We start from the raw sequence: 26,421 nt of genomic DNA, 5'->3' as shown, positions 1-26,421 counted from the left end.
TCAACAAAAGGATTTAGATTACACAAGCAAAGGTTTAAATAAATAAATAAATAAGATAATAATAAAGCAAGATGAAGAACCTATTCCAGGGAACGCAACTACTACATGCAAGGAGAACTGTAATCATTCTGCAAAGAACACGGATGAACAGATGGCAGTGTAATTGCTAAACCCCACAAGGTTAAAAAGCAAGATTCTGCAAGCACCAACGAGAAAGAGGCCAGAGCACTGGGACTGTGAGCACATTTCACCAGTGCTCTTAGTTCACTGAAAGATGTAAGCAACTGCTCTCCTTTGGAACAGATGCTAGTTCAGTGGAAGCGTGCCCACACCCTGCACTTGGGCAAAAGGGCAAAAGCAGAAATAACTATAAAACAGTTTATCTTACCTTACCTATATGACATAAAACTTACCAGATTGGGACTCTCAAGGTGTATTTCTACTTTTAGAAAAGGAGCAAGGTCCTTAGGTCGGCTGTAAAATAATTTTGACACGTATCATAAACCCTTCACCACAAAACATCCTCAGTTTCTCTGGAGAAATATAATTTTGAGCTAAATTCTCTGACCAAGCTGACAGGGAGAATTTTTACATGAAATTATGTACTATTTCCAAAACTTACAGAAGTTCCTTGTTTAAAGGATAAAGAAAATAGCTACAGTTCCACCATTCTGACAAAGGCTAGCTTGGATCCAGTCATTGTTTTCAGAATTTTTTATCTAGAGTATTTTCTGATTCTGGATTTTAATCTCTCAGATTCAGAATGATGGAACTCTGCCAGTCCTTTGAATAGGGCATAAAAAGAACTCAATGATCATTACATGGTGACAACATTACCTGATGGCAACAGCCTATCAAGAGCAAAAGTTGCCCCATTACATTTTAAATAAGTAGTCAACAGAATGGGAAAAAAGTTTCAAAGATGACAAGATAATGCAAAATGCTAAAAACATGATATTAACCCACTCAAAACTAAAATTGAAACCTAAAAACATGGAACAAAGTAAAATTTTAAATGCTGTGGTATGATATAGTGACTAAATAAGGGAGGATTCAACAATATGATACAGTAGAAAAATATGAAGGAAACAACCAAAAAAATTCCTATTGACTTTGATAAGGATTTCAATACATTTTTTACAAAAAATATATTTAGAAAAAGAAAAAAGTAATTCAGACTTTAAAACATTAATGACAAAACATCATAAACTTCACTTACTTGAAATAATTTCTCTTAATAGAATTCTAAGTAGGCTTCTCAGTATAGAACATATTATACTGAAACAATTCTGTCTCTGAAATGTATGCCTGTTCGAGCAGAGAAGAATCTATAGAAATCATGCTGAATATAGAATATAGGAGACTGATTTTGTATGGATCTTGCCATTATCATGAAGAATTCATAAAGAGTGCATACTATTGAAGGAATCTTTCATTTGCAACTTACGTTGGAAGACCCATTCTTCTTTTAACACGATCCAGAGACAGTCGGGTTGCTTTCTGGAGACTGACTAGCAGCCGGCGACTGAAATAAGCAAGTAAGTCTTTACAGTTCTGTAATAAATAAACCATATGTCATTTAGCATTGTATTCACATAGGAACCTGAAAATTATTGCAAAAAGGTTTAAAGTCAAATCTAATTGATTTTGTCAGAAGGAATTCATGCTGTAACCTACATGAAAAACACAAAGATGAAGTTAGGGGATTGTAAGTAAGTAAATAAGTAAAAGCTGCATAGAAGAGAGAATACAGTATGTGAGGAAACAACTTGTCTTATTCAGATACAGAATCTGAATTATGCTCCTTCAGAAAAGCTGTCTGTATTAAAAAAAGAACAAACAAAACCAAGCCCCAAAACCAAACCATGGATTATTAAAGAATACTGCTGCATATACTGCATAACCATTTTGAATTAAAGACTAATACAGTAAAATCCAATTGGATTAAGAATATGAAAATATGGCAACCTGAAGTGATCACTATTAAAAAAACAATGCAACATTGTAGCATTATTGCATTCGTGCTTACAAGTTTGAGGGTCTTTGTTCTGTACTTCTACTTTCCTTCTCTGCTGAACATGAAGAGATTATTCATGGAAAAAGTACAAAGATAATCTTTATTAATGAAGTTGGAAGAGAAGGATAAAAAGGATGAAAGATCCTGTCTACCGAAGAAGGAAAGCCTGTGTTATGGCTTAGACACATTATTGTCTCCAAACTTTACACTTACTATTCACATCAAGAATTTGTTTAATAAAGGTGATAATTGGAATAACATGCAATATACTTGTGAAAACTGGAATCCATCGTAAATGCACTTTTTTAGGTAAGCTATTTCATAATTCAGACATTACATTTGATACTGTCCATATGATGTCTTTCTTTAATATAGGTATGCAGCTACCAAAACTCATGATCCTGCTTACTAATCCAATTGGTCTAAAAATAATTTCCTTATTTTCACAAAATACCTTTTTAAACTCTTCTTCTTTATTACTGCTCTTGCTATCATCACTTTGAGATCCTTCAAATGCTATACGTTTTCCTGTAAATTAAAAAAAACCTTGTAATTGCATATATATTCTTCTATAATGCATGCTGTCCCCTCATTAGAGGCAAAATAATATTGACTTTTATTTTAGTAATACCTGGATCACCAACAATTTTTTTATTTTGTGACACTTTTTCACACCAGGAATGTGGTTAAGATCCAGACTTAGCCAAACACTTTGCACTACCAATCTATTACTAAAGACAGATAGGCAGATATGAATATATAAGTGAAAATGGCCAAAAAATCAGTATCAGTATAAGCAATTTAGCAAAAGACAAAGAACTCTTTCTGTGTCATCTTTTTTCTGTTTGCATCCCATTGAACAACCTGGAATATTGACCCTGTCTATGCCTCTATGGCTGGAGAAACCTGAACCCGGAAGGAAAAAAGCCCATGAAACAAAAGAGCACCATTACTGATTAAGCCTTAAAATAATTTTTTCCTTAAAACATTATTTTTCCCTCCAAATAGAGACTATTTCTCTTGTAACAGTACAGGATCTTCTAAAATCCTTGTAAGACACCCCAAAGAAGTGGGAACCACTAGTGCCAGCAGTTGACTATACTAATTTAAACTGAGCAGCCAGAAAAGCACATAATTCTACTATGGCAGGAAAGTGAAAAACAGAGGGACAGTATCAAATAGCTGACAGAGCTGAGAAGAGAAGAACAATGATTTCACTTACAGATGGGGGGATGTGAAATGGGAGAGTTATTACGAGTGACTGAGAGAAATGGAACTTCAATTTGCTCTTCCTCTAGAGCAAATACTTTGCTAGTCTAAACAGAAGGACAGCTTGTAACTCTAGAAACTCCACCAGCTACCTCCATATTTCATGAGGTAGTGGTTTAGTTTAACAGTGGTTAAAGAAGGCAGAACTGTGACACAGATGAAATTGTAGTGAGAGGGAGAAGTCTGAAGAAAATTAGACAAAACAGTTAATTTTTGATAAAAACTAGCTGAGTCTACAGAACTTTTAATTTAAATAAGCAACATTAGCTACCTTGTGTTTCTGAGGATTTAGGAGGTGCAAATCCACAATATCTTTCAAATATATCTATTAGATCTTCAACAGCATCTTCAATGCGCATGCTTTTGATGTTCAATACTTCAGAACATTCTTTAGTATAATCCTGTAAAATAAAAATATCAATGCATTGTCTTAGTATCACTGATTATCTTATTACTGTTTTTCTTCATGGAGATTCAAAGCATTTCCCTAAATATTGTATTAATCAGGCAAAAACTATTTCAATGAAACATATATATTTGTTAAAAAATATATATTTGTAAAAACTTGTAAAAAATTATCACTATATTTTTCATGTCTAAAAAAACCCCCATTTTTGAAATGTAGTGACATTTGAAATGTAGTGGCTCAAAAAAAGTCCTGAATATTGAAGGGAGGTCACAGTCTGAATCTGAAATTACCCAAATACTGTTTCAACTGTCCTTAATGATTTTATTTACTTGCACTGATTTGATAATTAATACATTTTTAGCCTATTTTGGAATAAGAAAACTTTCAGATTTTCAAATATACTAGTTTGAAATATTTTTTGCCTCCTCCTTTAAAACAACAATTTGGGAAAAATAGGGGGAAAGAAAGGAGATATCTGTCTGAGGATCTTCATACACAAAAAATGTCATCGAAGTACAAAGCACTTAAATAAGATTATTTATTAAATACTACAGCTTAAGTACCTAAAATACCAAAGACCCAATGTATCTTCATATAAACATTTCAACCAAAATAATTTCTTTACAAATAAAGTTCTGTATTTCCACATAGAGATTTTCTTAGTTTTATTTTCATTTACTAAGGCATTTTTTCTAACATGCCCTAGAATTCAAGTTGAAAGATGTAAAGTGGCACACACCTCATTGTCAGCCAACAGATCCTCTATTTTGATAGAACCATCAACTGGTAAGCTAACTAAAGAAGTATATGATATTTCTTTTAATAGTAAACCAATCCGCACGTCACTTATAACAGTAACCTAAAAAGAGAAAATCATGTTAATACCACACGCTTATCTTTAAAGCATAATGTATTCTATTTTAGAGAGCTCTAAAAAGTAAGAAATATTTTGTAGATAAATAAATGCAAGAATGTTATAGAGCATTGACCATAATTATAATTTTCTGCCATACATCACTGACCAGTGACTAACAATCTCCTACCACAGGAGACACAATTTACAATATTCATAGAAGAGATAATAGCCACACAGTTTAACCATCAAGGCAGAAGGGCAACCTGACTGTAAAGGTAAATTCTTGCAAAAAAACCAAGCCAATAGTGGTCCTCAAGCATGTTAAATCATAGAATAGCAAGTTGAAAGAGGACTTCAAGGATCATCTGGTCCAACCTTTCTTGGCAAAAGCACAGCCTAGACAAGATGGCCCAGCATTCTGTCCAACTGAATCTCAAAATTGTCCAACGCTGGGGAATCCGGCACTTCCAGTGAGAGATTATTTCAGTGGCTGACTGTTCTCACTGCAAAAAATTTTCCACTTCAGTCAAATTGGAAACTCTCCATGAGTGACTTATACCCATTACCACCCATCTTTTCCACATAATCATTGTAAAAAGGGGGTCTCCATCTTCTTTGCAGATAATCTTCAAATATTACACCATGATGATGTTTCCCCTAAGCCTTCTTTACTCAAGGCTGAACAAAAGAATTTCTCTCAACCTTTCCTCATTTGTCAGACCTCCCAGTCTTTTGATCATCATTTTGGCCCTTTCCTGAACCCTCTCCAAATCTCTTCTGTATAGCAAAACTGAATACAGTTCCAGGTTTGGCCTCACCAGCACCAAGTAGAGGAGGATGATGATTTGTTATCTCTGCTGGTTAGTGCAACCCAGCATCCTACTGACTTTCTTTGCTGGAGGAGCACACTGTTCACTCAGACTGAAGTTGTTATCCACAAGGATGCCCAGGTCCTTTTTCACAGAGCTGTTCCCTGGTCATGTAGACCTCAGCCTATGCTGCACTCCTGGGTTATGTTTGCCCAGGTGCAAGACCTTACATTTGTCCTTGTTGAACTTTGTAAGGTTCTTGTTAGTCCAGTCTTCATTCCTGTTCAGGTCTTCCTGTAGGGTGGCTCTCCACTTTCCCATTTAGCTTGGTGTCGTTGACAAACTTTGTCAGGGTACACTTGATCCCATCATCTAGATTACTTGACTATGTAGTAGATATTGAGTATGGAATCAAACTAATTCAGAAATTATGTGAGAAATACCAGAGAGTAAAAGAGCACAGAGCAGCACACAGAGAATTGTGAGGAAAAAGCATATTCTCCTTCATTATTTTATGGGCTGCACAAAGAGGGCACAGTTTCACAACATGCCTGCTATGAATAGCGTTTATGTTTCAAAGTGCTCTACCCAACAGTTTTTACATGGAAGTATCTTTTATGCAGGTGCACTCATGGACATGGACTCAAAGACAGGCATTGACTCTGAAAATCAGAGTGAAAGCCCCAGGATCTGAAGGCAGGAAGTGGAAATAGATTGTATTTTAAGGACAGAAGCAAAAATCAAACATATGATGGCAACAACAGGAGAGAATCACTGAGTAAATCCCTACTCCAAAAAAAGGAACCTATTTTTAAAAGCAACAAAATTTCTATGTATGGTAGAAAAGTAAGTACCATTATGTTCAAATATGAAAAATAGTGTCCTAGAAATAGTTTCTGTAAGCTTTTAGTTTTATTTATGTAGTGAGCAAATGCTTACCCTTCTCAAAAGCTGTTTAAATACATTCAGAACTTGCTCCGCTTCTTGAAAGAAAGTTTCCAGACTGACAGATGCCCAAGTCAACATGGTAAGTCCTTGCCTCAACACACTTTCCATCTAAGCATAAAGATATAATTTAATAGATATTAAAAAAAAATCACAACAGAAAATGATTAAAACAAGTGCTATTATTATTAGAATCACTAACATAGCTTATCAAAGAGTAATGTGCAAGGGAGGTTATAAGTTTCCAACAAAAAACGTCAAAGAAATGTATGCAATAGAAAGGAAGGGGAGGATAGTGCATACTACAGCCTCAGTTTTTTTGCTTCTCACACTTCTGTCCAACTTTGTAGTTATACAAATTTACACAAACTCTCCAACCTTTTGGTGTGACTACTTACAACCAAAACAAAGAGAGTTACTTAGAACAGTCACATGGCAAAACAAAATGACTTGTGGGATAGACATTCTGCATCAGCAATAAAACAGTACCTTTAGTGTAGCATAAAACATCATAGTGCAGCATTCTACACCACTGAAGAGATTTCAAGATTTCACTCAATTTACAAGGTTATTAATTCTTTCAGAGCATACTTCCATGTTAAAGCCAGAGATTTGTGCAGATAAATAGACCTCAAAGACCATGTTTTTGTTCAACTGGTCTTCTATCTCATGGGCACTAAAATTATTTGATTGTAAAATACATTATTTGAGAACTGTATGAAGGATGCAAAGAACATATTTTTAGTCTTAAAGGTCTCAGTAAAATCCATTAAGCTCACAACGTGCAGATCCATCTAAATATTTCAGAATTATAAATTATTATTACATTATTTTAACTTCTTATAAGGTGTACTGAAGTGCATGCAGCAATACCAACCTTTTCCGCTTTTGGTGCCAGCAGATTTACAAATATGTTTGGTGTACTTTTACACAAATCTTCGTAAGACTCGACAACACCCTGTTAATTATTAGAAAAGGTAGTATCAAGCAGAATATTTCAAGCATTTCTTTACTCAAGAAAACAATTTGTCATACAATCAAATCATCTGAAAAAGATATTGAAAGCAGCACAATGCTATATTTGAAAACAATTGTAGAATTTTACATAGACATTACATACCTATGAACATCATTTCTGGGTTGTAATAAATTTGTATAATGCTATAGAAGGAGGAATGAAAGCCACTTTTGTGCAGCACTTTCTTAAGGCAGAAAGCTAGAAAAAAAATGACCTTTCTCTAGAACTAAAGACGACTTGAGCTTTAGTGACTGTAACTTGCAATACCTTCTTAAAATTGAGTATCACGTGCTTTAGATGCTTAAATCGGGTGTGAACTAATTTTTAAAATATACCTTAAACTACCTCTTACCCAGCTTTAATCTTTAGCTATAAAAAAAAAAAATATGTTGAAACACATTTCCTTTTTAATTTTTTTCAACAGCAATAATTTTCAAGTTTACCTCTAACTGCAACTTGTTTGACTTCAATTTATTTTCTAGTATTGCTATCTTTACTGCTTGCTCTGGTACTTCCAGACCCAACTTCATCATACATTTTGTCTCTCGCACAATCTCTAGAATTTGGGGATCAAAATTAACCAGGAACTTCTCAGTTGTAGGATGACGCACAAGTATCGTGGATTGTAAGGCTGTAAAGACATTCTAGTATCAGTTTCTTAGACAAACAATTGCCTAAATTCTATAAAATATTTTGAAATCCAGATTTCTAATATTAAAATATAATGATTAATTATATAGGGTTACTTGTGAAACAGCTTCATGCTGTTTTCAATTAAAGAAAATACGTGACCGACTTCCATCATATTAACTTTCTTCCTTTCTCTTCATAAACTAAACAAGCCTCAGATCCAGTCTTATTTGTGTTGCAATTTTTCTCAGCCCAAGTTAAAAAATAATGAAATTAATTCTCTGAGGACCAGGAAATACACCACTTGAATATCAAACATTTCTAGACATTAAGTAATACTCATCCTTTGAGGGGAAATTCAAACTTATGAATTATTATGCCAGAAAAAAACCAAGAAAGAATTATTAAATAGTACATTTAGAGAACTTAAATACCAAAGTTATCTGTATCTTAAATTTGTCACTAATGTTTGCTGTCATCTGTCAAATTGTGCACCAAATCTGCAATCCTCTGCATCAAAACCAAGTATCAAGGTCAGTAAGGCACTGAGATTGCATTACTGAGTCTGCTAATTGGATCATGGTTAACTTGCAAATTTTAAGGTAGCTGAGGCTTAAGACAACTATCTGACTTGATGTATGTTAATTTATTATTCAACAACAATTTAAAGAAGCAAGTACATATTTGATTACTTACGATATTGTAATTGTGAAATTTCCTTCATCCATGCATCGTGATAGACTACCTCAAATTCCACCAATACATATGCAAGTTTGTTGTATGATTGAACAACTGCTTTACCTTCTGGACTTGCCAAGATATCTGAATGTTTCTATTAAAACACAGTACATTATATTTTAAACTATATCCAAAACCACCCATACCACTTGGGTTTTTTTCAATTTAACTTTCATCTAAATATAGTGTAGGTTAATGCTATGAATAATATTGATAGACTTCTTAAAAACTGTATCAAAGATTTATGATTCAAATTTACAAGGCAATAAAGTCAGTGAAAACTTGTAAGAAATAAATACTAAATATTTAACATCAGTAAGAGCAATTACCTCAATATACTGTCATAAATACCTGCAATTCACAGTGAAATGGATACTCAGTTCTACTCAAAATTGAGTAACTGAGAAGTTATTGTAAACGTTTCCCTTTTTAATCAGTGTGCCTTGGAACAGATTTAGATGGTCATTATTAACAGCTGAGGGAAACAGGAAAGTGAAAACCTCTCTCACATAGAAGTTGACTAGTGAAAACCTCACTCATATAGAAGTTAACTTGGCATGAGACACTCGATGCTTTGTAGGAGAATCACTCAAGCATTTCAAGAATTCTTCAAGGTTATTTTCAACTGAAATTGTCTAGTCTGCTCTATTCCAACACTGCATTTTGAGTCTACAACAAGGGTTACTGCAGAGCAGTATAAACATACAAAAAAAAAAAGTTGCTTAGCATATAACAAGTGACATAATCATAACCAGAAACTTTATGCTCACTCTACTGAAGTAAGACGGTTCACAGAAAAGACGTAATTTTTTGGCACATCAACTTACATGGAAATAGCTGATTGGTTCATTTATCCTTCTGAATAGCTGTCTCACCCACAATATCTTTCCTGCAATAGGTGGCATGTTTCGAGCAAGAGGAGGGTCATCTTTCTGAGCTTGGTAAAGCTAAATAAGTAAGAACAGTATCATTTAACACATGTATTAAAAAATCTATTGAAATGCTAAACTCTTGTCTCTGGTACCATAATTTCTTCCTCCTCCCAAACAGATTAAGTTCATGTGGAGTCACACAATAGTTCATGGAGAGAAAAATGTATTTCTTCCCTGATGTAGTACACTTCAAAGATGCACACATATCAATGCTGGTACCTCTCCTGTCTCCATTATCTCACACTGTTTCTCAGCTGTGCTTACTTATGACAGAGTCCTGAGTACACCAAAAGGCATTGTGAACCCCAGGGCTGAGCAGCCAGTATTCAGGATCAAGTCTGACACCTGACTTTGAAGCCATTTGCTGTGAAAGCAAGCTGTTTAAGGAAGTGGTGTCAGGAGAATCCTTGTGTTCCTCCTTCGCTTGGGAACTGGCCTCAGGAAGGGCCTAAGCTAGATTGTTAACAGAGAGCTTTTTCCTGAATAGAAAATTCAATACTGTTCTTCCGACACACATATCTGAGTATTAGATAACATTTCAGTATTTGGACTAAATTGTTCTTGTCAGTCCCTTCCAAATCAGGATAACTTAGTGCTATGATATGCACTTTTCTACTAACTTGTAATCCAAATGCATGTAGATACTCCTGGATACACAGACAATGCTTTTATCCGTGCCCAAGATGATAAAAATGTCCCCTGCTCAGTGAATGGCTACATTACAGTGAAAAAAAAAGGCCTAATATTATACTGCATAAAACTTGCATTGACAAAGTATTCAATCACTTTAGGACCAGCACTGCAGTAGGAGCAACTTTTTATTAGAAATAACTTGCTGTGCAAAGATAAAAGGAAATCTAGTAATATCCAATAAGTATTAGAGATAAATAAATAGTTAGAGCTAGTCAGCAAAATCAAGACATTCTGTGACAGAAGAAAGGAGTGTTTGCATCCACCCAGCTTTAGGCATGCAAACTTAGGCTGTGACAACACAGACTCTACGATGACACAACTCCTCACAAACCAGCATGACTTCTTAGCCCTACCCTGTCTCCTCCACAGACCCAACCAAAGAAATCCAAGGAGCTTCATGGTGACCTTGAGAGGAACTCACCTGGATAAAACTCTCTCAGTAAATGTATCTATTTTTCTTTTGCCTAGGAAAATACAGCTAAGAGTGGGCTACATGATTTTTTTAAAGCAAGCAATGCTACTGAAAATCTGTTCATCTAAGCCAGTAATTAGGAGTTCAGGGATTGTTATGTACAGTGCATAGGTAGGGAAAGGATGCCGTAAAGAGTTGTTCAGAGCAGCTTTGATAGACCACAGTTTTAAGTCACTGTTTGGAAGAAAAAATTTCTAATAAGTGCAGAGTTTATAGATATTGGCTCCTTGTGTAAACGTCTATCATTGGTCTTACAAAATGTTAACATCTCAAAAAATCTTTTTCAACGGTCTGGTTTTCCAGATTCCCTTTATATTCATTGAAGAAAAATGGTCATCTGCAGAGAATAATTTGAATCTTCAGGACACTATATAAAATTGATCAGATTAACTCACTCTAGAATAACTCTTTCTTTCTTTCTTTTTTTCTTTCTTGAGTACAAAGGAAGTTTGGACATCTAGTTCTGATGCAGATGTTTACTTTACAGACAAAGTAAAAGTATACAGTCAAGTGATACGAGCAGTTCCCAAAACTTAATTCTCATTTATACTTCAGTCAGGGTGCACTACAAAAATCATGAAAAATTACTTCAAAATTAACATAAATGCAACTCACCTATATATCATGTATTTTATGCTGCCACAGCATTTGATAATAGCTATTATAAATGCAAACTAACTGTGGAAGCCTCATTTAATAAAAATCCAAATAGTACATGCAAGCAATGTACACAGCCAGTAAAGAACATGCTTCTTTAAATTTAATTGATGAAGGAATAACAGAAAATATTTTGGTTCATAAAGTGAAATTGTGATGGCAAATTTGCCTTCAAGAGCAATTATGCATATTGTATTGTCCACCCACTAAAATGTTTTCTGTAACAGGAAAGCAGAAGTAAGATAAATTGAGAATTGGGAGTAAATTAGTGAAATAGACAGAATAAATAACAATTATTCCTAATAAAATGCTTGCTCCTATTTTAACATGTTTACAATTTACTGAAAGGGAATTAAATACCTTTTTTGTAGCTTCAAGTTCTGCTACATAATGTTGAAGAATATAACCAACTGTGCTTGTTATTTCTTCTTGAAGGCATGGCATATTCAGACTTTGAAACCTGTATCAAAAATTAATACCCAAAAATAACATTTCTAAAATAATAATTGTTTTAATTTATTTTGGGGTATCTGAACATTACATAAAGTGAAATAAGCAAAAATCTAGGAAATTCTTCTGAATCTGGAATTTTTTTTTGCTTTGAGGAAGTTTAAACAAGTAGAAATTTCTGCCCTGGTGGGTATTTTGGTTGTTGTTGCTTAGTACGTTTTAGGCTTTTCCTTTATTATCTTCTTGTGCATAAAAATATTCTAATGAAACTAAGAAACAGAATGTATTTATTCCCTTGAGATAAAATATATATTTTATCATAATTATATGGTTCAGAATATCAGTAATGAAAAATTCTCAATCAGACCCTTTGTTCTAAAATTTGCTGGGCTGTTTGTGTTTATCAGTAATTTCTAGTTACTTTAAAATATTTTAAGACATAGTTGCCAATACCTTTGAAGTAACTGAAGTGAATTCTGTGAAGACAAAATTTTCCGAAAACAGGTACGCATAAAATTCTGTAGCTGTGTCTAAAGAATAGATAATTCAGTCTGGTTTTTCAGGTCAGAGAATAGTACTTCGATGATATTTTCTTAACATAGTAGCATTTGAAATTGTTACTACTTAAAGCACAAAATAGCAGCCTTCATCAGGCCATGCTTAATATAATTAACAAATACCTAGTTTCAGTCAAATAATCTCTAATATATCATACAATTCTATGAAATAAACAAATTAGTTGCAGCTTTGTTCTGCCCAAAGTCTGACCACATTTCTTCAGGCTAATAAAAAACTTCCACATAGATCATTCTCTCAGGTCTCATAACTTTTGTCATTTTGGCTGCAGAGGTCATTTGTGAGCACTGTTGGATATATTTTACACCTTCCTTTGAAAGAAGCAGAAGGAATGGAAAAAGCCTCCCTCCAGACAAACACAAACTCCATGCTCTTTAGAAGAACAATTTAGCCTATTTCCCAATCCAAGTCTTAATGATTCGATAGATTATTTCCCAAGTAAGTTATAATAAGTCATAATATAACTTACCTCTAAACGTTCAACTTCTGACATGAATTTCACAAAATCCACATCAAATTCTGTTACTCTTGGATCAAGGGTATCATATGGTTTCTTTTGAAAAATGTGGTAGATATTCTTAAATTTTACTGCCATAAGATCTATACCTTCAACTGCACACTGAGTCAGTGCGCTAAAATTCTGTTCTATGGCTATCATCTTCATTATCTGAAATAAAGATATCATATTCAAGCTCATAATGAATTCTTTGTTATTTCCTCTATAAACTAAAACCTGAGCAAAATAAGATAAGCAACAGCCACTCCTCTAGCTACTTCAATCACAAATGTGTTTTTTCTCAGTCAAGTATCTTTGATAATTGAAGCATGGTTAATTCAGTTTTCAACATCAGTTCTCATCACAACTCAACACAAAGTAAAATAATCTTTGTTTTTCTTAATGATAAAGAGGGATTTTTATGTTTTGCTGCTAGATACAATAGGATAATATGGAAAAGGAGTATGTACATGGCATATACATATTGATGACAAAAAGGTATCTCAAAGAATAAAAAAATCCAGCGCCGCAGATTAGTATGTATATTGAGTGATGAAGAAATACATCAAAGACTTAGATAATTCCTACCTTGTGATGATTATCATCTTATCCCTTATTTGACCTTATTCTGTACCAAGAAACACCTATTACCTTTTCCACTCAAGAATGCTAGTTTAAAACCCCTACAATGCATTACCAAGCTAAATATTAAAACCACAACAGAAGAATCATCTGGGGAATTGTTTGAATTTTGGCAAGAATATTTGGCAGTAAACATGAGTTTTTAATGTCATTCAAAAAAAGCAAAATTGTGTTGTTTTTCACATAATTTTAAACCTCTTAAAATAATGATCTAAGTCTAGATCAATCAGGGCTTTTCTCTCCACACTAAAAGAGATAAATTGACAAGTTGAGAAGGCAATTGTGAGGTAATAGCATCAAGCATTAGAACAACTTACTCTGTGGAAGTGCCTAAATTTTCTCAATAGAGAGTTATAGACTCCTTTGAAAGATGATTAAAAGAATGTATGTTGGCAAGCATCCACTTTTTACATTGTTCTCTGGAGAGACACTTCTTTACCAATAATAACAGCACCCAATATACTCACTTTTTCTAATCTCCTACAAAAAGCTTCAGATTTTCCAAAAATATACATTTCTGATACTTCCAATGCCTTTTCTTCTAGATGTTCTAAAGTCTCTTGTCTAGATTCACAGAAGGATTTCTGATATTCTTTCAACAGACATATGCATTCCTAAAATGTGAAGGAATAAATACCATATTTATTATGCTTATGAATGAGGGACTAGAGAACTCAAACCTATTCCAAAGCCATTAGTTATCACTTAATCTGGTTTCAATCAACAGGCTACAACAACTTAAATACAGTGGTTTTCTTTCAGGATCTGAAGAAAGTGTTTGCAACATTCGAATGAACATACAGCAGAATAGTACAGTGAACCAGAGAGTGGTGATGAATGGTCCTGCATCCACTTGGCAGCCAGTTACTACTGGTGTCCCCCGGGATCAGTGTTGAGCCCAGTCCTATTAAATATCTTTACTGATGATCTGGATGAGGGGACCAAGTCCACCATCAGCCAATCTGTAGATGTGGGTGTCAGTGTCTATCTGCTGGAGGGTAGGAGGGCTCTGCAGAGGGACTGGGACAGGCTGGATAAATGAGCTGAATCCAGCAATTCAACGTTTAACAAAACCAAGTGCTGTGTCCTGCACTTTGGCAAGAACAACCCCCTGCAGCACTACAGGCTGAGGACAGAGTGGCTGGACATTGGCCAGGCAGAAAGGGACCTGGAGGTACTGATGTCAGACTGAAAACAGCAGTGTGCTCACATGGCCAAGAAAGCCAATGGCATCCTGGCCTCTACCAGCAATAGTGTGGCCAGCAGCACTATGGGAGGGATTCTTCCCCTGTATTCTACGCCTTTGGGGGAAGATAGGAACTCAGTAACTGAGGTCTGGAAAAGGAGAAGGTGGAAATGAAGTTAACATTGGCACATTAAGTTAACATTCCCACAGCTGTACACATTTTGCCATAGCATATTGCATTTGCTTAATTTGTTCTTAATAGGTCACCACAGATGAAGAGGAAGACTATCTTAACACTGACCTTTTATGGTATGCCAAGGAAATCTTGTATGGAAAGGAACTACTGTAACAAAGTCAGGGTCTATTCAAATATCAGATTTTCCATGGTAGAGGAAGATGGTAGCAAATCAGAGCTATACCCTCCTCCATAGCCCCTCTTCCTTAAGACGGAAAAATGTGGAATATTAATTCCTTGGTTGCACGTAAAGCAAAGATGCCAATTCCAAGGTCAGTGACAGACCACACCAATAAAGATGAAGCTGTTGTAATTTCAACAATGCCCATGGGCTAAGAATTGGGAAAACATTCAAAGCATCATTAAATAAAAAAGCCAACAGGTGTGAAGCACTTGATACATATTGATATGGACTTCCTTATGATATCAACAGGTAAATAGATTTGACATGTAAATAATGAAACATCAAAATACAAACGTTGATTTTTCCAATGACTACTGGTGTCTCTTGATCCCAGAGTCGATTCAAGCCAGCATCTGTAATGTATGCTTTACATGATGTGACCATTTGGTTTGTAACCTAGGATGGACAAATGAAAGAAGTTTAACAGTAATTTTAAGCTTGACAGTAAATTTGCCTGTTTCACAAAAGCTAATAAAACTCTCATATACATATGTTAACATTATCAGATTTGGAATAAATTTCACTTTTGGAAATAATACTGGCTAAAAAATATATGCAATATAAAAAATAAACACCCTATAAAAACTCAGAGAACACTCCCAGAAGTATATGTAAGTTCCAGGATATATTTATAAGTCCTGTAAATTCAGTGATACATAAACACAGAAAGTCATCAATCAAAATTCAAGAATGAAAAGAATTTATTGAATTCCACCTATTCTTCACTTACATTGCTGTCTTTACACTCTGCAGCATATATTTAAAGACTGCCCTTAAAGAATTTTGTATCCTAGCAGTATGTCTTTACCTTAATTTCACGTATCTATAAAAAGGAAAAAACATTCTTCTACTTCTCAACCACAAAAATCCAAAGTTGGTAATGACACAAAGAGAGAGTGGAGTATATAGATATAGAAGACATACCACAGAGAACAGTTACAGGTAGACAATTCTTTTTTCCATTAAATAATATGAACAATTCAAAACAATTCTCCTGATGATGCTGTTCGGGTTTTGTGTTTTTTCTTTTATATTTTCTCTATATTGTTCACACAAATATTTGTAACCCTGTCACCTATTATATTAGTAGCTAGTTTTTCCAGAACTTTTCCATGGGCTTTCCCTAAATAGAAAGAAAAAACAAATTCCAGAGCTCCAAGCCCTGGGAGGTACAAGGCCCTTGTGCTATCTTGGTTCTTCCTGGGAACCAAGGCCAAGAACAACTCTTCCAGATACATTCTCATGGACAAAGTACAACTGGTGCTAAAGGAGGGACTCCAGAGAAGGGGCTTGACCTGAGGGAAAATTGCATCACCACTTGTTCTCCCAATTGGTACTTTTTATCTATTATGCTTATTTCCTGAAACCTATAAATATGCATTCAGCCATATAGGGGTGGGCCTTCACAGACATCTTTCCATAACTCCCTCTGAACGCCTTCACTAAAGATCCTCTTTTATATTACCTTTTTACTAAAATTATCTCGAGTTTCATTTCCAGGTTGGGAAAAAGGCAACACTGACATGAGAGTATTGTAAAGCAGGTCTTAAGTATCCCTAACTGAAAAAAGACTGGAAACTGCCATACCAAAAGCAGCCTCAAACTTTAAGAAAATTACTGATGCAGTTGGAGATAGTGTCACTTCTGATTTGACAGCAAATAAGGACCTTAAACAACTGGATTAAAACACAGATTTTTTTTTTCCTCGCTATTTCCAGCATAGCTTCATGTAACCAGTATTTTATTAGTCTCTGTAATGAAATACTCACTTCGACCATTAAATAATAGACAGTAGCAAGAGTCAATATACAAATGTACAAAGACCCATTATGACAGGTAATATAATATACCTAACGTGATATATAGAAAACAGCCACAGCCACAAATAGATACAGATTCAAAAGAGTACATACTTCTTAATATCCTAGTTCAAATTGAAATGTAACAAAATTTTATGCTGAACCCCTGGGTGTAAGGAAACAAAAAACATGTCTGTGTAATGAGAGTCTACTGTTAATTTCCTCTATATGCTTACTGCAGGTGTGTGGTTTAGTTATTGAAGGATTTCTTTTCTATAAAACCATTATACAAACCATCTTTTCATGCAGAGAATACCTGGATTTGGCAAAAGACATTGGTATAAACACAAAGCCAGTCTTAATTTTCTCTTTAAGGAGGGAAAGTTTATGATCTGAAATTCAATTAACTTTTCAAGTATGACTTGCTTCAGAAAACAGGAACCTTTTATCTTTCACACTTTTTGGAGGAACAGCCTAGCCAGATTGACGACCATCTGCTATTAGGTCTTTGGGGCTGAGAATAAAATCCTTTGAGGAGTCTGTGATTTAGGAAACAACCAATCAGATTCATTCCGATCAGAAGATTAATCAAGAATATTAAAAAATTAACACTGATGAACCAAGAATAAACAAAGTTCCTTTCAGAAGAGAAGTCTGTAATCCAAGTTTAATCCTCTTGTGATCAACAGAGTTCTCTTCCTTTCCAATGCAGAACCTCACTATTTACTATCATTTTTAAACAAATATTCTACTGATTTAAGCAAAATTATTTTTTCTTCTGAAAAGTCACACAATTTTTGTAATTATTATTTTGTAAATAAACTTACCTTTATAAGCAATGATGTAATTCTCTCAGAAGTATTGTAATATTTTGAAACACGGTGAATCATTTGTACAGACTTTATCAAGTTTGGAATTCCCTGTGTCATTAAAACCTCAAAGCAGAGTTTCAAGAAAAAAAATTACTTCCTATTCTTAGCAACTATGTTTCCATTCTATTGACAACTTCTAAATCATGTATTTCCCTAAGTCACATAAATCAGTCTTTAAAGTGTCATGGCATTTTACCAAAAGTTCTTATGGAAAAAGACTAACCATGCTCAATAAGATTTCAAACCTCAACTAACAAGAACAATAAATGGCTAAGTTTTATCACGGGCTAAGAAATCAGATTAAAGATGTTACAAGATAAAATAATAGTAATATCCTATTTTGATGAACAAAATTCAACACTGATTCAAAATGTAAAGGTTGCATTTTTTGGTGCAATAGGAAGTATTTTTCTGACAGCAATTGTCTGTGATGGATGCTTTTTTTGTCTTCAGGTAAGGCTGCTAATGTACTTTCATTGTGATAATAATCTTTATATCAAGTGTTTCACTCAGATACTTCAGAAAACTCATTAAATAACTGTCAAAATGTTAGTTTCATTAACAAATGCCTAATTCCTTCAAGCATCATATCAAATATCTAAATCTTTCACATATTTTGTGAAATCAATGTTAAAATCATACTGTGGCATTACAAGTACTTAGTAGCTCAAACACTTCCAAAATATTCTGGTGGGGAGGGGAAAAAAAACCAGTAAAACATTATAATTCATTAACATTATCATGGACTTGTCAAAATTGCAATTCAGAACATCAAGAAAGTAATTTTGGCTGTCACCCTTCAATGGAGAAGCCAAGCTCCTGTAATTAACTTTGAGTTGCAAACTCAAACTCATATTGTGAATAGACATAAAAGACATCTGCATTTAGCAAGAGTGTGAAATAAATGCTACATAGTATAAAAACAACCATCTGTGTCCATATTGTTCATCACCAACACCATCCTTGAAATAGAATCAGGAAATTCTGAGTCTATAAGTTTTCTTTTTCAATCCTTAACACAAAAAATGAAACCCTGAATACTGGACTGTGTAGATATTTCTCTGATTCAAAGCCCTGAGTTAAACATTTGGTCTGAATTTTCATATATTAACCTACTTCAGCACAAATATCACTATGTGATACTATACTAAATGCCATATTTTATGCACACACCCAATATCATCATAAATCCACATGTATGCCATTCCTTATTCACTAACATATAAGAGAGTTGTCCCTACCAGATACTAAATGCAACTCTACACAGAATGAAGGTCTGTTTAAAACAGGATATATTTATCTTGGAAATCACTGTTTTTAAGCTGAATAATATGATTAAACAGAAATTCATATGTATCCAAATTGTTCCAGACTACACAAAGAACTCAATTAACTATCCTGTATTAATAAAATCATGAACTCTTCAATGGGTTTTCACCCACTAATGTCTGTTTTTGGTTATGATACAAAGAATTTTATCTCCGTAACACCTATTAAGTAAGCTCATCATTATGGCCTGGGACCTGGCACCCTCTAGTGATACTTTGAAGAGTTGAAGATAAACAGCTTAGTGATACTGCTTGTCATGCTTGCCTCTGATACTATTCCATGTAATATTAGCTCTATGGCATATATTATCAAAATCCTCAGTGAGACCTTTGTAGTAGGATCCTAAACTGCCAGATACTCAAAAGAAATGCAGCACTTCCTGTCAGGGGGCTGGGGGCATATAGGACCAAAACATGAAGGACCCAAAACCAAAGGAGAACGAACACTATTTTTCTAGGATATTTACTCCTTTCCTCCTATTCTGCAATAAGCATTAGAAAAATACACCTGTTACAATAATTCATAGTTATTATACCAAATAACTAATATCTTGAACTAGCACTGAATGGTGTACCTGGACAATCAATTGTCTAAATTCTGACTAGCAGGTATTTCTGCAAATAGAAGCAGATAATACTGTATTCTATATTTTAAAAAATGGTTTGCCCATTTAGGACCTCATAAGATTTCACTATTTTCTATATAACTGAAATTTTGGTACTTTGGCTACAGTTATGTGATCGCTGACACATAAGGAATTTTCAGAGGAAGATGTATTTGGAGATTTTTATAGCTGGTTTAAAAAAACCAGCAGCAGGACTGAATTATTAGACAATCATATGTATTTACGCTTATTTACTAAATACATATTTTGAAATACAATATTTTATTAAATATACAATAAAATAATGCTTCAACATTTAGCTTGCCAAGCTTTTAGAAAAAAATCAGGAAAATTGGAAATGTAAATTACAAAAAATTACTTTCAAGGAAATATAAGGAAGGGAAATTTAATTTGCTATGGGATTTCTATGTAAATACCTAAACTATGGATAAAGAATGGTGAAAGGCCTACTTACAACATCAGTGGTATAAAGTGGCTGACAGACTTTTTCAAGTGTCTTTAGGTACTTCACATTATCCTTTGATTCATTTGCTGCATCTGTGATTTTAGCATCTAATTCTTGCCATTTCTAGTGGGAAAAAAAGAACTGTGAAAATCTTCATACATAGTGAACTATTTCTTTAACTTGCACTTACTTGCCAGAAGTAAACTTTGGTAAATGCATTTTAAGAGGCCTTGTCAAAGCAGGCAATAAAAGTGGGGTTTTTTGTATTTTTTACACATCTAATGTATTTTATGTTAATTTTTGGCTGTATCCTTGAAATGTCTTGTACTTTGTCTGGATACATTCAGCAACACCAGCAACAGATCTAAATTTTCCTCTTTTAATTCTCCTCAGCAAATATCTCTTAGATGAAATAAAAATAAAACAAAACAAAACAAAACAATAATCTTTATAGTAAAAAAACGGCATAAAAAAGAAAAAAATTACCTTTAGTACTTTAGATTTTGCAACTTTCAGAACATTAATAACAGCTTTACAGTTTTGTCCTTTGATCTGTTCAATAATAAAGTTCAATTTAGCAGACATGTATTTCCAGTTGTCCAGTTCCATCAGTGGACCTGAATCCTTAGCTTCTCTCCTTAACTGTTTGCTCTCAATAAGAACCTGCAACCCAATTGAAAAAAAAAAAAAAAAAAAAAAAATCAAATGTCTACTTCAGTGAATAGACAAGTCATTATAGAGAATAAATACTTTTGAGGAAAAAGGAACAAGCTTGCAGTTACTGACACATGATAATTGTTCCCATTTGGAAAAATTTTCTAAGTCTGAATTGCACTTGATCATATTCTTAAACTGAAATTAAGGCAATTAATAAATATGTTCAATTGCTGTCATACTCTGGTTGAATATCAGCATATACAGGAAAGTCTTTAATCAGAATCTATGAATTGAAATGTGCCAAATGCAATTTGTCCAGAACTTTGAGAACTAGTTTAATAGAAGTATTAGATATCAGTCATAAATTTATCCATTTTTATGTTAATAAATGTGCAGTCAGCTCTTTTTATATGTCTTTTACGTTTTCTTTCTATTGAACTAAACACACTAAATAGAGTATGCCTTACAAGTAGAGTATGTCCCTGCCTACACAGATTCACATTTTGATGAAGGATGCTCTGTTTTTCATGGAAGTCTCAGACAGTAATATCTTGGATAACTGAGACCTTACCATGCAAGACTTACACAGGATAAAGCATGCCCTGTTGGGCCTAATCAAAAATCTTTCTAAAAGCAGTATTTCTCACCAAAAGTGGCAACAGAAACTTAACAGGTAACGTACAGTTAGGTATGCTCTATATACATATGTTCTCCTCACCAGTGTTATTAGTCCTGCAACCCTCCATTCTCTTCTTACTATTTGTGTATTAAGTGTTCAGAGACTCTTATCCTTGCTAGACTATAAATTCCAAGGCATAAGGACTATCTACTTAACTTCAGTTGCGAATAGAAACAGAGCACTTCTCTTAATTTGATTGGAGATGCAGCTGAAGCCTTTGGCTAACTTCAGGCAAGTCTCACATATAATTTATAAATACCTGTCCATATTCATGCTGAATTGATATGTTAAAACAATAACTTACACGTTCAATTTGTCTATACCATATCATAAGTACTTCTTCTAGCTGGTGAACTGTGTCATAATTGTCAGCAGCTGCAGTTATTTTATCAAAGGTCTGGAGTTCAGAAAAATCAATGTAATCTATTTTTTCCAACTCAACTGTTCCTTCAATGCTTGCTGCAGCACCTGAGAAAAGGAAAATTACAATATAGAACCAATTAAGACTTTAAAATAAATTTCCATCATTAAAATGTATATTTTAAATTTGAAAATATACATCTCCAGACAGGCTTGTTTTGATGTAATAGCAATTTACTACACCCATATAAAGCAGAAATATCTGATATTAAATGTAGTGATACTCCTTATAAGCAACGTGTCACTATTTTTTAAAGAAAAAATTCCATCCATGTATATATTATGCAAATAACTATTAATTTTATTTTTCCTAGCAGAATGTGAAAAGTTCTTCATCTATGCACTGCTGCCTTTAAGTGGAAATCCTTAAGCAGAATTCCTCTAGTTTGTTTCCTAAATGCAATGCTTACCTCCTAAAAATGAAATGTATCTCTTAATTGTTTCCACAAATTTCTTCTTGTCTTTTGTAGCGTCTTTGGACTGACTTAAAACACCCCAATTACTTGTTTCAAGGATAGCAGGGAGAAAAACCTTTTCTATTACATTTTTAACACCAGGTAGGAGTCCATCAGAGGCATCCAAAACACCAAAGAAGATTTCCTGCAGTGTAAAAATATTATTCTTATCAAAGCAGTACCTTATACTAGAAACAGTATTATAAGTTCAACATATTTTGATAAAGGCACTCCAATATGACAAACAAAACTTTAATTTAAGGAGAAAAAATCACTACATAAGACACCTACAGTGTGCCCATAAGATAGCACTTTCAATAGAAAAGGAAAGTCAACCATTATTTAACACACTTTTAAAAAGCTGTCTGGTCATGCTTTTGTTACATCAGTTATTTATCTATCACACAGAGTTTGGAAATTTTTAAATGGTAGAAAAATGTCCTCATCCACAATTAGGTACTAATTAATGAATTGCAAGTAGTAAAAACCTCTCTGAATGTCCTTATCTGAAATTATATTAGAAGCAATTATCTGACTAAATATATAGTACTTTGAATCAAATTAGATGTTTTCTACTCTCCTAAACAAAACTTTACAAGGTCTGACTATTTCTAATATTCCAGTATTTGAAACGTCCTTCAAATAAGGAGGTATTAACATACATCATGTAACAAACTTCCTAGAACATAAATGTCCTTCCTTTATCCCTTCAGCATTTGGAATCAGTTGGAAAAGTATCTGATGGAAAAGTACTATTTATGACCAATACTGAGACCTTTGATAAAAACAGACATTGTATTTTACTTCTAATAGTGTTTTTCCTCTTTCACCTTCTTACTTCTCAAAAGGAATGGAATAGTCTAATACGAAATATAAAGCATGTAAACTAATAATGGATTTTCTGTCTGAAGAATTTGAAATAATACTAATTACAAGATATATATGTAAAACTATTAGTTATCAATTAGTCTCTTAAGCACTGCCCAAATACTAAGGCATGTAGCTATGAACAATAATGAAGCCCCTCATATAAGAATTTCTCTTGCAAAGCAGAAATCTTATGCCACATAATTTGCACAGGATAAATGTGTATTTTGTATTTTATTCATCAGAACACCTAAATCAGAAAGGTACTGGTAAACTTTTTGTCTCCTGGTATTTGCAATATAGTTTTCTCAGTGTTTCCTTGTAGTTCAGGGATTTTGATCACAATTAAAATTGTGATCAGCTTTAACCTCTTGAAAAATATCAATTAGAATGAGAAAGTCATGTTTATTTCTTTAACAAGAGTTCTGTAAGACATAAAATTCACAAGTACTTGCTGAAGTAATTCAGCTATTTGTTGTTTACCCAAATTGGAGTGCAAAGCAGTTACCAGTAACTTACATGACAACAGTGAAAAAAATAATGGAACAAAAAATATCTGCTTTTAGAGCTTTTAGTTTTTAAAATATATGAGAGAGTACCTCATGTATAGTTTTATCGTTTATGGGTGTGTCAGTCTTAGAGCGAAAAAAAAATAAGCAAAGTCCTTCTGTCTTGTCTGGTGTCTTCTCCACATAAAATTGCTTAATTCTACCTCCTTTTTCAACACCTGGAATTACCCGACCACACTCTGAAAAGGAATTTCATAGGTATGACTCTTTTCAAAAAGGAGGGTATTATAAAATGCTTAAAATCAATATAAAGAAATAAAATGGAACAAATAAATAATTTATTTTCTTCTTTTGTCCAAGAACAAAACCCAGCATAATTTGTAACTGTAATTAATCACACTATTAGAAAACTACACCAAACGTATAACGTGTATTTTACAAACCTATTAGGGTACATTGTAATGCACTGAAAAGGGAATCTGCTTAGGCCCATAGTTCTGAAACAATTTGCTGGTGACTAAGGTACTTTATTTTCATTTATCCTACCTAAAATGATATCAGGTCTAAGTGAGAAAATAGAGACTACAAGATGGCCTCAGGTCCTCTGTGGATATATTCTTATGCAATTTGATAGCTCAATATAAAAAAGTAACAATTAATGAATCATTAGAGATTTCAGACATTACATTCTAATTCTCTACCATGCATGTGAAACATGAAACATTTCAAATATTTATAATAAATGAAAATTCAGAGACAGGTTTTATGAAAGTGCTTTCCAATGAACTGCAGGTAAAACTCATGTATGAAAAAGTCACAACCAATTCATTATTTCAGGATAACACTTTTTAGTCTTTCTTCCAGGAATGGCTAAAATTGAGATTTTTGTTTTTCCTAAACAATTTGACTTGAAGCAAGCATTTAAAATATGAATTTTCAGCTATCAGAGCAAAACGTTGCAAAATTCTGAACAAGCAAAAGCAGATTTTACTTCGAGAAACTTCAAACAAAATGAACAATAGAATGCAATGTTACACGTGCCTGTATTATTATTGTTAAATATTTACCTGTTCCTCGTGCATTTCCTTCTTGATAGAAAATTTTCAATGACTTTCTTCCTCCCTTGGCAAAAAACGAATCAAAGGGATCTAACTGTTAAATCAAAGAGTGAATACGTGTTACTTAAAATATTTTTATGTGCCTTTAAGATGTACAAAACTAATTTGACCATGCTACTGTTTAAAGTTTTGTTGGCTTGCAATGTTTATCATCAAATATTGTGAGAAGATAAGAAGTGTCCAACTGAAGGGCTCAGGCATGGTAGTGAGATCTCCTGTTTCCTCTACATCACAAAAAAAGGGTCAGAAGTTTAGCAAGCATGTGTGGAGATGCATCACCTGTTCAGGGACAAAGGATACACTTCTAGTTGCATTATATTTCTTGTGAGCATGGGTTTTTTTTCCCCAAAATAAACAAATATTAAATCTGAATCAGAACAGTGATGGGAAAATGAGTGACACCCAGGTGAACAGAATTTAAAGCCACTCTTGTGAGAAGAAAATATGCATGAAAATAAAAGAAGTAAAAGCAAGCCAGCTCTAGAAGTGCATTTCATTTTTTTTAACAGCACTAGTGTATAACAAGGTTAAAACAGAAAAAAATACATTTAAAAACCCACCCCCAAAAGAGTGAAAGAAAAAATTGTTAAAGTGTTGAAAGTGCAGTGACAAAAAGCAGGAAAAATTCCCTACTACAAGAAGCACTCCAGCTCGTGAGGAAGAGGAGGACAAACCGTAACTTTGGGTTTCTATGATTCTACACAGAAGGTAAGATGTGAGATGCCCCCACAGCTACTGATTCTGCAAAGAGCTGCTGTTTCAAGTTCATGTGGTCCTCACACCCACTGTGTGAATATACATGCAGGCTAACACTTATGAAGGGCAAAACCTAACTCATGGATATCAAACACATATGTTTATGGGAATTTATTACATGACAATTGATGCAGCCCCAACAGCCTAAATAAACTAAAACTGGGAGCAGGAAAATATTCAAGCACAAAAAATTTTCAGATGGTCCTGGTGACAGGAAAAAGAAACCCCCAACTTAATCCTATCAAACTCAAACAAAAATTAACAAACAGGAAAACTCAAATCAAAACCAAATACAAAAAATTCCTCTCAATAATCCAAAATTTCTAAATTTCTCAATTGGGATTAGTCAAACTTGGTGTAGAACAGCAGTTACACATGAAATCAGAATGACGTAAAACTATATATCATCTAGCAAATGTAAAAAAGGGACAATACTTAGCATACCTTTATATTGTGTAAGCAGAAAAAAAAAGAAACAAATGAGGCTAAGTGTATTTTATGATATAAAAATATCAATAAACAAACAAAACCCTAACAAATTTGGATTAAGGCTCAATTTCTCTTGTAAGCATAGAACTGAAGTTCTAAGAATGGATTTGTTTTATCAAAGCAGATATATCTGGGTGAGTTTTAAAGGCTAAGTCAAATCTGTCTTACCAGACAAAAATAACATCCA

At 33.7% G+C, this 26,421-nt stretch overlaps 1 protein-coding gene across 1 annotated transcript in view; it reads right to left on the bottom strand.

Moving 5' to 3' along the window:
* The window catches only part of DNAH8 (dynein axonemal heavy chain 8), a gene marked incomplete at both ends in the record, with an annotated part of 112,505 nt that extends 90,554 nt beyond the window's left edge, over positions 1-21,951 (bottom strand). Inside the window, 19 exons of the mRNA XM_083857620.1 lie at positions 414-474; positions 1,448-1,554; positions 2,472-2,545; positions 3,558-3,687; positions 4,435-4,554; positions 6,300-6,416; positions 7,183-7,263; positions 7,767-7,954; positions 8,650-8,785; positions 9,519-9,638; positions 11,806-11,905; positions 12,349-12,425; positions 12,941-13,138; positions 14,077-14,223; positions 15,509-15,610; positions 17,841-17,933; positions 20,294-20,407; positions 20,771-20,947; positions 21,925-21,951. Coding sequence (XP_083713746.1) covers positions 414-474; positions 1,448-1,554; positions 2,472-2,545; positions 3,558-3,687; positions 4,435-4,554; positions 6,300-6,416; positions 7,183-7,263; positions 7,767-7,954; positions 8,650-8,785; positions 9,519-9,638; positions 11,806-11,905; positions 12,349-12,425; positions 12,941-13,138; positions 14,077-14,223; positions 15,509-15,610; positions 17,841-17,933; positions 20,294-20,407; positions 20,771-20,947; positions 21,925-21,951 — 2,169 coding nt within the window. The remainder of the gene's footprint in view (positions 1-413; positions 475-1,447; positions 1,555-2,471; positions 2,546-3,557; positions 3,688-4,434; positions 4,555-6,299; positions 6,417-7,182; positions 7,264-7,766; positions 7,955-8,649; positions 8,786-9,518; positions 9,639-11,805; positions 11,906-12,348; positions 12,426-12,940; positions 13,139-14,076; positions 14,224-15,508; positions 15,611-17,840; positions 17,934-20,293; positions 20,408-20,770; positions 20,948-21,924) is intronic.
* Positions 21,952-26,421: the final 4,470 nt, after the last annotated feature.

The sequence above is a fragment of the Zosterops lateralis genome (assembly GCF_965231275.1).
Source record: "Zosterops lateralis genome assembly, chromosome: 3".
Classification (NCBI taxonomy): Eukaryota; Metazoa; Chordata; class Aves; order Passeriformes; family Zosteropidae; genus Zosterops; species Zosterops lateralis.
Note: the sequence above shows the minus strand (reverse complement) of the source record. Positions and strands in the feature narration are given on the sequence as shown.